Here is a 17,240-nt window from a genome sequence, read left to right on the forward strand (position 1 = left end):
TTAAACACAGTGCATCATGTTCATGTGTGTGTTATGTGTGTGTTATGTGTGTGTTATGTGTGTGTGATGTGTGACATGTCCCACTCTGCAGGTCTAAACATAAACCCACTGTATTTGTTCAGTTACAAAGACCCAAGTGTGAAAGAAGCTCCAAACATCCCCCCAATGAAACAGTGAAAACAGAGAGAGGTGACGCTGTGGACACGCTCCCCGCGCGCGCTCCACGTCATATTCTCCCTCCACGAGAGCACGTGCGTGTCTGTTTTCTGTGGCTGTGGAGCTGCACGGAACAGACGCGGTGGAGAGATGCCATTGTGAGGAGCTCTACACCTGTGCTGCCGCCTCCTGGACTGGACGAGACTCGGTTCTTTTTCTATTTTTTATTATTTTTTCTCCTCCCTTGCTGCTGTTCTGCTCTGTATAAGCGCGCGGACAGGGGCTTATGAGCTCCACTCCAGGCTCGGGAGCGGGATGGCGAGGATAGCTGCGCGCCTGGGCTGCTGCGTCCTGCTCGCGGGGCTCCTGGTCACAGCCACGCGCTCCGTCCGGGCCAACGCCAGGGGGCTCGGGTCCGCGGACGAGGACAGGGACAAGGAGAACGACGCGGAGACGCCGTGCGAGCTCAAAACCGTCACAGTGTCGACTCTGCCCGTGCTCAGGGAGAACGAGTTCAGCTTCACCGGTGCAGCGCCCGGGAGCGGTGTCAGCGGCGGCAGTAGCGGTGTAGGAGGAGGAGGAGGAGGGAGCAGTTCTGGGGGGAGTGTTGGGGGGACAGGTGGCGCTGGTGGAGCAGCAGCAGCAGCAGGAGGAGGAGGAGGAGGAGGAGGAGGGGAATCCCGGCTCCTCTTATTCGTTCGGACTGACATACCCGGGCGCATCTCTGTAATGGATGATCTGGACAACACAGCTCTGCCTTACTTTACACTGGGTAAGAACTGACACACTGCTCCACCTCCACCCCTCCACCCCTCCACACACCTCCACCCCTCCACCCCGCGCGCACACGACGCACCTCTGCGCTCTGGACAGGGCACGACACTGTACCACGTGCGCCAGGCGTGATTTCCCCCAAAGTAGCGCCACTTTTTCCCCTCCTCTTCCTCCTCCTTCTTTTCCTTCTTCTTCTTCTTCTTGTTCTTTTTGCGCGCGCCACATCACTAATCCAGGTTGAGAGCCTAAAATAGCACGCGCTCCTGTCCCCTGCCCATTCTCACTGATGACCACATGGCTCTGTATCCGATTATGACTCGAATTAAATTATTATAAAGCAGGATTTTCCACGCGTGTCCACAAAGCAGGGAGCCAATCATGAAAAGCAATTTGATACTGTAAATAGCATGAAATTAGCCCCTTTCCCGTCTCACTCACTGCACTAAGCTTCACTTGTCTTTACAGAAATGTGCTTCTTGTAGGTTTTACTTTACAAAGATGCACCACGGAGCTTTTCTGCTGAAGGATCTGCCTTGTTTGTCTCCATGGTAATATCAGTGTTTAGCTTGGGTTGTTGGGTTTGCACCGATTTGTCGATTGCGTGAATAAATCGCACATGTAACTGCTCCGGTGTTTACACTTCCTGTTCCTTCCATCTTTGTTTTTACTACAAAAAAACTGATCGTGCACATTATCCGCGAACGTATACACAGCGTCTAGTCTGTATTCTGTAAAAAATATGTTATATGCTTCTCTTTTTCTGACTGTTTATCAATTTTACAACTAATTTTTATGTATTTTTTGCCTCCAGAGTGGGCTGCGAAGTAAGAATTCCATCGTTCAACACTGCGAATATGACAAAAAAGCTTTAAATCTTGACTCTTGCACGTTTATTTTGCTAAAACACGCCTTGAAAAACGTGCATTCTGACTGTTAGCAGTAAAAACAGTGGTAATACATGTTAGTCGAGGCTTGTCTCCGCTCAAATTTATCCCAAACTGTGTAAAATTCCAAGCAAAACTATCACAGATTTGACCGGAGAGTTTACGTCGTACGTCTTTAAACTCAAACGGGGCTTTCGTTGAGTTGACTTGAGCGACATCGCCTAAAAAACCACTCACGTAAAAAAAAAAAAAAATTGGTTTTGGGCCACAGTACCATCGACTGGATAAGTACGTACGGAAGAAAAAGAAAGTAGCGCTGTTACTGCAGGAGTGAATGTCAGTTTAAGAGTTGTACAAGTTCTGTGTTTTACTTCAGAAAATAGTAGTTTGAGTTGTTAAGTGAAAGGCTGTACTTGTTGTACTGCACTTTTCCAGTCATTTTGGGCCAAATGGAGTGTTTGTGCGATGGCGGGGAGTCGTGATAAAAGAAGAAGACACAGTACCTTGTGGAAGACAGTGACGAGTATGCGGATCCGCAACTACATGTCTCATTACTTCTGTTTTCAGACACTGCCCCGAGTTACTCCTTTTATTTTTTTTTTCCCTTTCGCCTCGTCTCGGATTCATCCACTAGCTGTGAAGAGTGCAGGCAAAAGTGGATGCTGAAAGAGCAGAGGCAGACCGAGGACCGGAGCATTAGGCTAGTAAATCACTTTCTATTCTCATTAAGGACAGCCGTTGACTGGTGAGAAAGGGCCCTCTGTCCTCCCAGTCAGCCAGCTAGCAAATTTGCTGCTTTGCCGTGCCAGTGCTTGGCTGCGTGGATTTGTGGGAGGGGTAGAATGTTCTTAATAGATTTCTGTACCAAGCATTATGTTCCGTAGCTCCATTTAGCGGAGTTTAAAGCTATATTTTTTGCGTAGTTTACTCGCAAAACGCAGTGTTTTTAGCGCGTTTAGTGCGTTTATCTCCCATCTCAGCATCATATATTACACGTATTTTTATCTAAACGTGCTCTGTGGTCTGTATTTTCCTCTAGTTTCTGTAGTTTTTTCATTTCTCTGGTGTTATATTTCTGTTTCTGTTTAATTGCGATTTGAGTCATCGGCTTGTTACTGTTCCCAGATATGAAATGCAAATGTTTGTGCAGTAAACAGACAGTAAAGACGGTAATCTGCTGTAGACCGGTGCTTTTTATGTGGACACTGCTGAATTCTTTTTTTTTTTTCTTATACGTGGCTGTTCCTGTAGCTTCAGCGAAACGTCACGTGGCGTCTGGAGTCATTAGACGGACCGCCGCGCGAGTCTCAAACGCCGCAAACTGTGTGAATGCTTTATTAGCTTTATATTTTCGAAAACGGTCTCGTGTTTTGGGGGGCGAGACGTCGGATTGGTTTGTCAAACGGTTGTCAAAGGTTAGAAAAAGTAGGAAACGGCAGCGTGTGCGAGAGCTGACAGTTCAGTGTTGATTTATGACTCCCGGTGTCATGGAGAATAAATGAGCTGAAAGGGCAGCGGGCGGGAAACGCACGGATCTTTTTGTTGACTTTCAAACTTTTCCGTTTTATCGCCGCTTTGGCCATCGTCGTCTTCTTTGGTTGAGCTTCTTTCCTGCAGGCGACAGAAAATCTTATCCCGTTTTTTTAGCGACTGGTGGATTTATTTCAAAGCTTTTAACCAGTTTTTTATGACGAGAGCAGATCATAAACTGTATAAAGACGTGGACTGAGTGAGCGCGACGTCACCCACAGCGTTCAGCTCCAAATGAAGCTCGCCGAGTTTTATATTTATAATCCCGACCGAGTATCATAGCAACCAAAGAGCCAATCAGGAACAAAGCTGTTAAAGGTAATGCGTTTTCCTCTTAGCAACGCTGTCAATCAAACCTGTTGCTAACGCTAGTGCGCACACGACCTCGGGGAAAGAAGGCGGTCGATTTGTCTGTTATTAATAGGGCGGGGTATCATTAAGAAGTTGCCGATACATTGGCCACGATACGATACTTATCCCGGTACAGTGCACTGACGATTCGATACGTTATATTTCAAAATGATTCCATACGATTCAGTGAAAAATAAAGGTTTTGAGACACTTAATGATCGACCCCATTGTCACAAAAAGTCTAAATTAACTGTATTTATATTTATTTTTTTATTTATCTTCCATTTATTGAAGTTTTGTGCATTTTACCAACGATAAAAACACATCAGACTGTTCCATGTGTCAGTTTTATTCATCCACAGTTTATACGAGCTCCACGTTTACATTTACACAGAGAAGTGCAGTTTAACGGCTCTGAAGAATCACAACATATCGACTAAAACACAACTTTGACACTAAAAGTCTTTGTTAAACCAAAGTTAATATGAAATAAACCGATTTTAATCAACAAAACAGTGAATCAAATGTCAAATGTTTTGCATAAATGAGTTTCTTTCCTCTAAACGAGCCGCACAAATGTAGCGCTGTGACAGAATAATTTGGTCAAATATACAATAAAAAATACTCCTGGTGGTTTATATCGATACAGGAGCGCACGATATCGATACTGTGTCATTAAACTAAATAATACGATATGCTGATATTTTGATATTTCTGCACAGCTCTAGTTTTTAATGTTCATATCTTGATTTACAGACACAATAGTGAAATAAAAACCCCAGAATCATGTAGAGGGTTAATACGAACATTTTGAGCAGTTACATCGAGAGGAGACACAGTTTTCTGATGTGATCACTTCCTGTTTGCAGCGCGGTGGCTAGCAGGTTAGCTACGTCCAGTTATACAAACAGTCTATGGGTCAGACTGAGCACCGGTTTGGGATATTTCTTAATCTTTGTTGCTTGGTTCCATCGTTTGTCCAGTGTTGATGATTTTGCATAAACGTAGCAGATGCTGAACGTCTTTTCTGATGCAACTCTCTTCAGTTTCGTACACCACCTTGTGTTTTGACCCACATTTATAAGCTGATTTTCCTTTTGTATGCTTTTGTATGTCACTTTTAATCTACAACGTTTCGTCTGAGCAGCAGTAGACATGTCTTGCGTCCCCGTGAATCATACCAAATGTTCTCGGTGAAGTGATGCTGAGGGACACGGAGGGAATCAATATGTTGAGCAACATGGCTGACTCTGTAAACACCTCATTAGCAGCCTACGTTTTTTTTGCAAACCTCAAAGCACTTAGCTCCTTCAATTCTATTGCTTTGCTTCACTTATTGGACTGTTGGCTTAAATCTTTCTCCTGCCTCCTGCACCGGTTCACTCTACGTTTTATTCAGCGCGGAGGATTTTATCACATTCACATTCTCCTAGACCAAGTTACAATAAACCATACGCTGACGGATTAAAAGCAGCTCTGCATACAACGAAACTGGAGTACCTGATTTTCACAATGCAGAAGGAGGAAGTAACTTGTCCCTAGCGCTCAAAACGTACTCATATTTTAACACGTTTACACATAATTCCTCCGTTCAGACAGATATAAAGCAGTGTCCAGCAGTAATCTGACCAGAAGCAGCTTGGATAATCAGCTCCTGCAACGTTTTGTCCAGTTAACAGACTTAAATTTGAACTCCTAAACGTACGATTCTCAAAATTCGACCACTGCCCCTTCGACTCACTCTTTACAATCGCTCTAAAACGTCGCCATAAAACGTCTTTGCGAAGCTTCTCATTCTCCGCCGGTTGCCTCTGTACACGCTCGTTCTAACGGTGTCATTCTGAACTTTAAAAACTACACATCGTGCATATAAAAAAAGAAAGAACTTACAAAGAATTCTCTACAGATTTGCGGGCGTCGTGCTTGCATGCTGCTGTAGTTTGGTTTAAGTCTGTGTGCTGAATGCATAATGTGACACTGATTTATAAAAGCAATTCCATTTAGTTGGTCTCTGTGATCCTCGGGGCCTCGGTGGCACTCTGTCCACATAATAGAAGGCCCCGTGTGGTCGGAGGCACGTAATACCGTCTCCAATTCCACTGCTATTTACAACACAGGTCACATGTAGGAAGCCCAGAGATTTATGCTCATATCCGTTTTATTCACCTTTTTTCTTAAGGGGTAAAGCTAAATCCTGCTCTGCTGTCATGTCCGTGATGATTTGGGATACGTTTAAGCTTCACTGTGCGTTGTTTCATCCCTCTTGATGAACCCTACGTAGTCGCATCAGCCAAAAATGCAAAATAATGAACAAAAGACACACATGTAAGTCGCATTTTTGGGGAAATTCATTTTACAAAACCCAAGATCATGAATAGACATTTTATCTTTAAAGGTAAGTTATAAAAAAAAACGAAAATGTGGAACAACAGGCTGAATATCAGTACATCACGCTAACGTAACACATTTATATTTATTCAGCTGCATCAGGGGTGTCCAAACTATGGCTCGGGGGCAAAATGCGGCTCTCAGACCAGTTTTTATTGGTCCAAATTAAACTATTTCTACCACTAAACCCTCAAACATGAAATTGCAGTGTGATACAGATCTGAAATAAATGTGTTTCAAGCCTTATTAATCCACAGCGTCTCTGTTAAATCTGTTTATAAAGCACCGTGCTGCATTGATCACCGGTCTGTGGCCCTCGGCTTTGAATACGTTTTGAGATGTGACCCTAAAAAAAGTTTGGGCACCTCTGAGCTCCATGAAGCACAGACAGAACTGAACACGTGTCTGGTTTGTTAACGTAAGATTTTAACAGTTAATCAGATAAATAAAGACGAAAAAACAAGCAACAAGTTTACTCCGGATCTCACTCCAAACCGATAAATCCGTTGAGTTCTTCATCCTCGTTGTCACTTCTGAACAAATCCACCAACTCCAGAAGGTCCATTGTTTCTCAGACGTCTTTTAAATGTCCGATGTTAGAGTAGATACCGGTACCTTGACTCCGCACGTCGCTCCCTGTGAAAACTCTGGCCTCGTTCTGGACCAATTCCCCTCAAACTGAAGCGCTCTACCTCTGCTGTACATGTAGTTTTCTCTCTGACTGCAGTTGTAATGGACCTGACTGTCCACCTGCAGCGCTCACACTCACACTGAGCCACTGCAGCCCATAAAGAAAAGCTCTGGGTTCTACTCTGACCTGAAGAAAACTCCGAAAACTTACTTACTTTGTGCCTGTCTGTACTTTCCATAAAGGCTTTTTCTTGTCTCTTTTGCTCAGACTGTGATCTATAAACCCTTTAAAAATGTGTAAATAAAAAAAAAACAACATTCTGCCACATCCCGGAGACGCCAGACACGCCGCTTTAAACACTTTTATAATTGTGTCTTACGTGATTTATTTAATATCAGAGTATGACAGACACTAAACGTTTCTGATAGACGTTTGAAAGTGAAATACCGATTTTATTTTGTACGTTTTGCCTGGAAAATCCACAGTGATCCCTCTCACCGTTTTCATACAGATTGATATCAGTCCAGTCCCCGTGTCCTCCGTCACGCCTTGAGCTCGGCCAAACGTGATCGCGCAGTCGAATCGGTTTGTTTCAGTGACGCGTGTGAAATGAAGAAGCTCATTGGTCAGATGTGATTCACAAAATCAAATCAAAACGATCTCACCTCAGATTAGTTCAGTGTTTGGCTCGTTGATTCTGCAGAAAACCGTCTCTGGACTATACCTGTTCCTGATTGGCTAATCCACCTGTCAATCATGCCCAATTGAAAACGAGGGAGATTCACCAATTCATCAAACTCAAGTCTTCGTAAAGTATTGAAAAAGTGTGTGTTCTGTTTTTTTTTTTAATGTTTTCCTGCACATATACTTACATTTTGTTTTTTCTGATACAGTATTTTACACATTTCACCATAAATTATATTTTTTTTGTGAATTTTTTGGTGAATTTTGAAGCTTAAAAGTAGTATTTTTTCAGCTTTATTAGCAGAAAAGCAAACTAGCTGACATATCTACCATTTATTTTTTGTTGTAAACACTTAAATCTACACAGTCTGGCCAAAAAAAAAAAAAAATCGCCACCAAAACAAACAAAAAAAGTCACATACACACATTTGGTTGCATTGGTGGTGGTTTCGATTTCGTTTCTGCAACATCACAAGATTTATTTCCATCCAGTGTTGACTTTTTTTTACTTTTTTTTTTGGCCAGGCAGTAAATTTTGCACATTTCACCATAAATTCTATCTTTTTGTACAACTTTGAAGCTTGAAAATAGTCTTTTTCCACCTTTATTAACAGAAAAACAAACTAAATGACATTTCTACCATGGAAAACCAATATAGTTTTTTGTCGTAAACACTTAAATCTGTTTTAGTTTGTAGATTTGCGGCCGTACAGTGTGGTTAGTCGTAGGGCCCGATTTGTAAAAATAAAACGACAGCCATTCACTTATTCCAGAAAATTACCCTCACCACAGGAGCGACTATGTTTCAACAGGGAGAACATTCAAATTCCACCCAGACTTGAGTTTTAAAACAGAAAAATACTGTTAAAATTAAAATTTAAGTCACTCTTGAGGATTTGAGAGAATCTTTCCCGACGCCTTTCACATGAACTCGGAGGAAGAAATGAAAAGACTTTGAGACCGACCATCAGAGGTTCCATGTATTTTTCATTCACTTCCTGGGATTCCGCTTCCTCCTCGGGATTCCAGTCCGTTTTTCAGCTGCTCGGAGCCTTCAAACACGCCGCACGCTCTGTAAACGTCCCCCTACTGCCTGACAGGTCGGAGAAGCAGATCACACGCAGGATGAAGGCCCAGTCCCGTTCGGTTTTCTGCCTCGTGCTGCTCCTCCCTCGTCTGTTGAATCCTTCACAAACCTTTACTTTAGTTCTGCTCTTGTCACAGTCCCTTTGTCCCTTTTACCAACAAAACTACTACACAAAAGCCCAGATTTAAACGACAAGCCAGGTCTGAAATTTAGAAACGCTTAGTGTTTTAGAAATAAACCAGTAAATGAATGAATGAATCTATTATTTCTGTTTCCGTGATGGTGATATGTGTGAAGTTTACGCCTGATGACCTTCCTGTTCCTGCCTTTACTTTTCTGCTCATGACATAATCTGATTTAATATTTAATTGCAGCTGTTTATATCTATGGCGTAACAAAGTCGGATAGCCAAAAGTATTAAAAATCACATCACAAACAACAAAACTGAAAGCAATCACAAGCAAACAAAGAAAACAAAGGAAACAAAGGAGACAATAGGGCTAGCCAGGATGCTAATAAGTGTGAAAGTGCACATTAAGAGCTGAATGAATATGTTAAGTGTAAGACCCGGCTCATAAACAGAATCTGTAAACAAAAGGTGTTTACAGGTTCAGTGTCGTTAGCTCCTCCTTCACACAGATATAAGTGTCCAGCAGAAATCTGACCAGAGCTGAAGAAGAGGTTTGGATGAGCAGACAAACGTTTTCACTACGTTTGTCCAGTTACACATTTGCATTTTGTGATGAAACAGACCTGGAGTTGTGTTTCCTTCTCGTGTGAATGAGGAGGTGACACATTATAACACGACTAAAACCTCACGTCCATTTTGTGTTATATAAGACTTAAATACGACCTTTTTCGACGCAGTTTTACAAAGCTCTCAGCTCTAGTGTTCATATAGGACCATTTTGTTTTGTGTTGAAAATTACAGTCTATTGTATTAAAAATCCATGGGTTTATTTAAAGGACAGAATGACTCTTTGTTCATAGAAACCACAATAATGTTAAAGCCCCATAAAATGTGATTTTGCCACGCACCTTGAGACTGAGACACGGTTCGACTGGGACTTGGGACTCTGTTGGCGGTTGCTCTCGTACACACATGATTTATGTTCATGTGTGTGTGTGAGAGGAAAGAGGACGAGAGGAAAAAGTGAATGAACTCTGCTCAAACGCACATCAAACCTTCAGACAGAAGCGTCGTCTCCCGTTCACCCCTCGCTCCTCCACACTGTTATTACTGTTATTTAATCCATATCTGCCTCACTGTTTCTCGCTGCTGCTGCTCTTATTTTCTCTTCTAAAGCGACGCTGCACGTAAACAAACAGCGCCGTGTGATGACGTCAGCGCTGTGGCTCGTTCGGTCGTGCGGGTGCGAGACACGGGGGCCATTGAACCCCACGTAATCGAGTCAAAAGTCGTAGTGCGAGTGTGAGCTTAAACGCCTCCACGCAGCAGCTTCACAACACAGAAACAGAGACATTAGCTGAAGTTTTACCCTCTGTTTTTTTAAAGGCAGTGTATTTTTCTTTACCGTATTATTTATGTTTCCGTCCTGTAAGAAAGAAGAGACGCCTGACGCACACGGCTACTTAACACAGTCCTACGTAAACAGCAGCGTCTGTCGTTAATCATGTTTTTAGGGGCTTTAGAGCTTTTTCAGTCCGTGTTTAAAGAGGGGGTATTATGCAAGATCGATTTTTAGCTTTCTACCTTGTTAAAACGTTGTTCCCCTTCAAAAACGCGCCCGAGGAGGGTTTAAGACGTCGTCCGCGCATGTTTCAGTAATTTGGCGTTGTCTCCCGGCGCCATTCGAACCCTCCTTACAGTTTGTCGCTAGATTCTGCGTAATTCTCAACCCGCTTCACCCACGTCACCCACTCAAGCAGAAGTATATATCACCATAAATATACAAAAAACAAAATACAAAACTGTACACAGCAACTTGACAGCAGATTCATTAGTAGGATTTATCAGTAGGATGACTCAAAGCGCCAAAAACGAAAGCAAAACTTATACTAATTTATTGTTTTCGGCAAATATAACATTTTCCAAACAATAAAAATACCATCATTTCTTTTCCAAACAACAAAACCTCCTGCTAACTCTGCGAAGCAACTGCTAACCCCGAAGTTTATCTTAAGAAACGGGATTCTTACATTCGATTTTCAGTTCGTTTCAGTCTTTTTGTCAGTTCCTGTGAGTGCGTTTAAAATGTAAACTTTGATCACAATTCTACTATTAATATAAATGTGCAAATCTATATACTGATTTACGCTTGGTTTTGTAGGAAATACCTCAAAAATAATCCTAAACATTGATACAGCAGCCCACTTTACGTTATTATCGACACATTCTGACACATATTTTACACTTTATCATATCCCGAGTGTAGATAATCAAACTCTCAGCGGAAAAATTGTATCGCGAAAAGTTTGGAGATCGACTTTTACTTTACTTTCCTTTTTTTTTTTTACAGATTCATTTTTGTGTGTAAAAATAGTGATGATTTTCATGTATTTTACCTTCAGCGCTCTCCTCCTGCTAAGCCTCCGCAGAGACTCGTCGGGCCACACATTGTATTCTGATCCGGGGCAGTTCATTGGTATGAGTCTGGGGTTCGCTCTGTTTCCTATTCACAGGAGTGCAGCACACTCTCTGCCTTTTTTCAAGTATTTTGTCGAGTGCTGGATTAGCTCTGATCTAACAGCAATTACCCTCAGGAGGTAACACTGTAGCGTGCGCTCTCGGAGGTCACGGGCAGGTGAGGCGTCTGCCCAGTACTTATGTGCACTCCCCAGCACACGTGTAGCTACTCATACTCTCAGAAACGCAGTTCAGGAAGTCGTTCACTGAAACTTGGAACAAACTTCAGTTGAAATGAGTTGTTGTTGCAAAACTGTTGTACAAATTGAAGCCTTTTCTATAAACCGGGGGAGTTTGAGGTGCTCATGCGTCAAAGTGACAGAATTAAACGAGTGTGGAGGGTTTAGAGCGTTTCTGACTCTCTCTCACGTACAGTCTGTGTCTCTCTGTCTCAATCCAAAAGTACGGCATTAAAATACGACATAGGTTTAAACTCGACGCTGATTGTTGGTTTCATCCTTGTGTGAAAAAGCAAAGCACCATCATCGTATTTGTCGTATTTTGACAGTATTTTTTGTGGTTTCTTGGTAAAAATCTTGGGTTGACTTCACTGATGCTGCATGATGTTCATTTAAACCAGGGAAATCTCAAAAACAGTTAGATTATTATTATTATTATTATTATTATTATTATTATTATTATTATTCAATCAAAACGTCAAAAACACTGTTTTCATCAATAGAACATGTTTTGTAAATAATTATATTTCTTTGTGTAGAATCTTTCGGTGCCATATTTCAATGTGCATTTTCTGATAAGCTCTAAAAAAAAAACCTCTGTGTACAACAGAAATAATAGTTTGACAAGTCGATTTAATCAGTGAATAAAATAACTGTTGCACTTAAGGTTAACAACCTTTTTCTCTTAGCAGCTCATATTTTATCACTGTCAGATACAGTATTTTATTTATGGCCAGTGCAGCTCTGCTCTGCAGCGAGATGTTAAATCAAAACTGAAAAATCATGTCCTTCATTTCTGTGTGATGCAGAAGACGGTAAATATGTGACGTTCACAGCGACTTAAATGAGACATAAGAAGAGTTCAAACAATCTGGACACGCTAAAGTGATCTGTAACATGTGAAAGTGATCTGTAACATGCTAAAGTGATCTGTAACATGCTAAACTGATCTGTAACATGCTAAAGTGATCTGTAACATGCTAAACTGATCTGTAACATGCTAAAGTGATCTGTAACACGCTAAACTGATCTGTAACATGCTAAAGTGATCTGTAACATGCTAAACTGATCTGTAACATGCTAAAGTGATCTGTAACACGCTAAACTGATCTGTAACATGCTAAAGTGATCTGTAACACGCTAAACTGATCTGTAACATGCTAAAGTGATCTGTAACATGCTAAACTGATCTTTTCTCTCACTGTTGATCTGTAAACACTCGATTATTCTATTATTTATCTGATAGTTGTTGATTGGGGCTGAGGGCTGTAAAAGCAGCGAGTCCAGGGGGTATAATTTCCATTAGTCCGGGCGGCCGCTCCGCTGAGCCGCTCCACACTGTAACATGTAATTATTATCTTCTGGATAAAAGCTGTAATTTCCATAACATTCTGCAGTTTACAGTGGAACAGCAGGGAGCAGCGGCGTCAGGTCTGAGAGAAGAGCAACACCAGCGTTTAACTGTAAAGGACGCACACAGACGCACACAGACGCACACGCAGACGCACACAGATGCACACACAGACACACACAGACGCACACAGACGTTCTGCTCATCGGGTGCACTGTAGATCTGAGTCCTGCCCTCACAGCAAACACGACTCCCTGTTGATTTGATCTCGAATGCAGAAATCCACATTGTTTAGCAGCTCCATGTGTGCGTTTGTGTCGTATTGTGTGACAGTAAAAGGTGTGATAAAGGCCCCTCAGTTGTTCGATTACATATTTGCGGTGTGTTTCCGTCCTCTTCTGACTTCTTCCTCACGTCGATTCGATAACGTGTTATTTTACTTACTTAAAGACAGACCTGTACGTGGTTATTAATTAGTTTTTATGGTGCCATCGTGCGGCTGCGATCGGCACAAACGCACAATTAACTCGGTAATGAGACGCCTCTTAGTTAGACTTGTAACTGCTCCTTTTGTAACACTCTGACTCAGCTACACTTAACTTGACAAACCTTTCCTCACGTGCTGTTTTGAAACCTGTGCGACAAGCCTTTTTTTTCTTTTTTTTCTTCTTATTTTTTGAGAATTTTACCACCCGGGGAAATCACCTGTAATATACCGGATATATATTGTTTTGTCTTTCTACGCCACGTCTTTCTCACAGCATTTTGAACTTCATCAGAGGATTTGAAACAGTCAGTAGGTGCGGCGCAGTGTGGACGCCCCCTTTACCGTTTTGTCTACATTTTGGAACTGTCAAAGTTAAACGACTTTTTAGTCTTGTATAATTTGGTGATGGATTCTTTCCTTTGCACTTTCACATCTCTGGTCTAATGGGATTTGCCAGACACTATTATGATGGAGCAGGCTGATGATTGTCAGGATGTTGTGAGTCATCAATCATATTAATTGCATTTATATGTCATTATTACAGCCGTCTAATGGATGGCAGCTCTTCGCCGGTTGCCTTTCTTCTCCTTAACCTAATAAAGATCCCAATATACTGTCTTCATAAAAAAGTTAACTGTTTACTGTTATTGCTTTGTTGTTGCAGTGCAGTCCTAGCGGCGCTCGCGGTGGTTCATTGTCCTGCAACGCCGCGCTCAGCCCTAAGTCTGGAAACGCTGAAAGGACATGAACGGACTCCATAACTTTTCAAACCGCAGCTTGAATCGCTTAAATGGAAATGACGCGATGCTGTTTCGATTTGATCTGTTGTTATTTGCGCTGCCTGGCCAAAAAAAAGGTCACACGCTCTAATATTTGGTTGTTCTACCTTTAGTTTCGCTGTGACATTGTTTTGATTTCGCTTCTGCAACGTCACAGATTTATTTTCATCCATCGTTGCGTTAATGTTTCACCTGTTGCATTGATGATGGTCGAGTCTGACGCTGCAGCTTCTCCAGCCCAAAGATTCTCACTGGGGTTAAGGTCTGGACTCTGTGTTGGATGATCCATGTGTGAAAATGATGTCTCTTCTTCTTCTGCCTCGCTCTGCTTCTCTCTCTCTCTCTGCCTCCCTCTCTCTCTCCCTCTCTGCTTCTATTTCTCTCTCTCTCCCTCTTTCTCTCTCTCTCTCAGTGCATCTCTCTCTCTGCCGCAGTTTCTCCCCCCCTCTCTCTGCTTTCTCTCTCTCTCTTTCTCTCAGTGCATCTCTCTCCCTGCCTCTGTTTCTCTCACTCTCTCCCCCCCTCCCTCTCTCTCGGTCTCTCTCTCTCTGCTTCTCATTCTCTCTCCCTCTCAGCCTCCCTTTCTCTCCCTTCTTCTCTCTCACTCTCTCTCCCTCCCCTCTCCCTCTCTCTCTCTCTCTGCTTCTCTCCCTCCCTCTCAGCCTCCCTTTCTCTCTCTCTCTTTCTCTCTCTCTCAGTGCATCTCTCTCTCTGCCTGTTTCTGTCTCTCTCACTCTCTCTCTCTCCCCCTCTCCCTCTGTCTCTCTCTCTCTGCTTCTCTTTCTCTCTCCCTCTCAGCCTCTCTTTCTCTCCCTTCTCTCTCTCTCTGTCTCTCTCTGTGTTCATGCTCCTCTCTTTCTCTTTCACAGTTTGATCTCGATGAATCGTGTCATTTTCATCTTTGAATCTGTCCATAAATCCTCTGCTGTAATAACCTGGTCATTCAGTTTATTCCGGTGTCAGCTGACCTCATTCTGCTGAACCTCGACCGGACCAACTGCAGCAAACACAACCTTTTTGCTGAGTTAAATCCAGGTGGCGACTTTTTTTTTGCCCGGGCAGTGCACGTGTAAACTCTGTGAACACATCAGTTTCATAATCACAAACTCCATATGGCTTTTCCGTACGCTCGCACTTTAATCACGGAGAAACCCGCCGCCGTAGCTTTCATTCAAACATGGCCGTCACATGGGCACTTCCCGGCTCCTGTCACTCTGACTGGCACAGAGTTATTTGATTAGCGTCGAGGCTGTATTCCCGTTAAGGCCGGGCCGCTCCTAATGCCGTGTCGTGCGCATTTATAGTCCTCCGAGAACGTCAGTGACTGTGTTAATAGGACGTCACAGAGTCAGCCAGTCATTACAAAAGAACCTATAAATTCTTCAGACGTCAAAGCGAACGTCCAGACTCGAGGCGGTTTGTTTGGGAGAGCCGACAGGTGACCCGAGCGAACGGAATACGCATGTGAAAATGTTCATATTGTTCCGTCTGAAAAATGCACGCTATTGTTGTGTGATTGTTCCACTTCTCTGGCTTTGGGGCAGCGCGTCTTTGTGAAATGTTCTGTCTTTTAAGATGTGACGGGAGTAAGGACGCCAGAGGGGCTTTTATTCTGCGTCTGACAGATTGACAACGCGTAAGAAGTCAGTTCTCATTTAAAAGTGTGCGGCTTTAATTTGTTTAACTCGTTCTTAGCTTTTAGTAACTGGCTTTCATTTAAAAATAAAAAATCAATTTCCGCTGGCAGGCCATGTGTCGGTGTCTGCTAATTGATTTTCCATCCAGCAGAGGAGCAGCTTCCTGTTTTGTTCAAGTGGGTGGATATAGATGGCAAGATGGATACCAAACACATCGCTAAACTCACAAGGGCGTAATGTGAAATGTGTAGGCTAATGTGCTTCATCGTACCTGGCATTTGGAACGAGAACAGAGCCAGATCAGTGTAACAGTTAACATTATATTGCAGAGTTTATCTCGGAGAAAGACCTGACGTGGGCGTGAATTCTCAATGCAAAAATATGTAGCACTTTTTGTTGTTTTTTTTCCAATCGTCTGCTTTCAAATTCCTGACGAGCTCGGAGCACGCGCTATTAAAGTGGATGTTCTCGGAGACTAAAGCGGCGTGAGGCCTTCAAAAAGCGACATAAAAAAGTCATAATAACGGTTCTGAAGAGCCCACAGTTCAAATGTGAACGACTCCTGTGTGTGTAGTTTAAAAAAAGTCATGCATTTATGATTGTCTTTTGATTCAGGATCACGAGGAGGACCGCCAAAGACTCCAGCGATCTCCTGAGGCCCGTCTGTTAGCCTGAGATTAGAAACGATGCTCCTGATGGGAGATTGTGATCAGGGATTAATCTGAAGAATGAATTGAGCGGTACAGTCTGATGAATAAGTGATGTTGTGTTACGAGCCTTGTGCTGCTCCTTTTACTTTGTGTTGCCATATTTTATGATTGGAACTATTTTTTCCCCCCCAAAGCCGCTTAGCTCGGAAGGTGCTGCATAATTTAGTGGTCTGGAGTGGTGACCTCACCCGTTGCTTGGCACAAACATTTATTACAGCATTTTCCTATTTGTGTGGCCTTTGGGAGTTCCTGACTAACAATGCTTTCCAAGGGGTGATTGATGACCCATTTTACAGAGTTGTGTAAATGTCGTAGACTGTTTTTCTCCCCTCTAGTCTTCAGATACAAATGCATTACTCTGTTAGCTTAGTTTTAGCGCTGTTGGCATGCTAACGCTCAGTGCTCCGGCCCGCTCATCAGTCACGTAATATGTTCTGAGTTTAAATGAATCTAAGCAGCAGACCGTCTATGTCTGGACACGTCATTTTTGCAAACCCATCTTCTGTTATTTTAAGACAGGCTTTCCCTCCGTCAGTGAGTTTGGGGCCGTTTCAGCACTGGAGAGCTCCTCTATGTGAAGAAATGTGAAACAGAGATTGTTACCAGTCAGCACTTCTGACTGAACAGCTCCTATTTCACTCACTGCAATAATTCCACAATGAGATTATCAGAAGAAGTCGACAAAGACCCAGACAAATCAAACGGCACTGGAGCTGCAGCTGAATCTGATTTCAGGAGACAGTTTGGTTTAGACGACACTGGGATTCCTTGTAGTTTTTGGTTATTGATTTTCTTTTTTATGCATTTATTTATTTGACAAATGATCAGTTTTCACAATTGTGCAGCCATTATTATTGTTATTACTGTTTCATATCATTACAATTTGGCTGATTACACGATTTATAAAGAAAACAACTGTTTCCTAAAAAGCTTTCAGAGGTTCTAAAGTATTTATTTGTTTGAAA

The 17,240-nt window shown here is 42.6% G+C and overlaps 1 protein-coding gene across 1 annotated transcript in view; it reads left to right on the forward strand.

The window, feature by feature from the left end:
* The first annotated feature begins 471 nt into the window (after positions 1-471).
* Positions 472-17,240, forward strand: part of LOC117391777 (astrotactin-2-like) — a 305,935-nt gene continuing 289,166 nt past the window's right edge. Inside the window, exon 1 of the mRNA XM_055231621.1 lies at positions 472-928. Within this exon, the coding sequence (XP_055087596.1) occupies positions 472-928 (457 nt within the window). The remainder of the gene's footprint in view (positions 929-17,240) is intronic.

The sequence above is a fragment of the Periophthalmus magnuspinnatus genome, chromosome 23 (assembly GCF_009829125.3).
Source record: "Periophthalmus magnuspinnatus isolate fPerMag1 chromosome 23, fPerMag1.2.pri, whole genome shotgun sequence".
Lineage (NCBI taxonomy): Eukaryota > Metazoa > Chordata > Actinopteri > Gobiiformes > Gobiidae > Periophthalmus > Periophthalmus magnuspinnatus.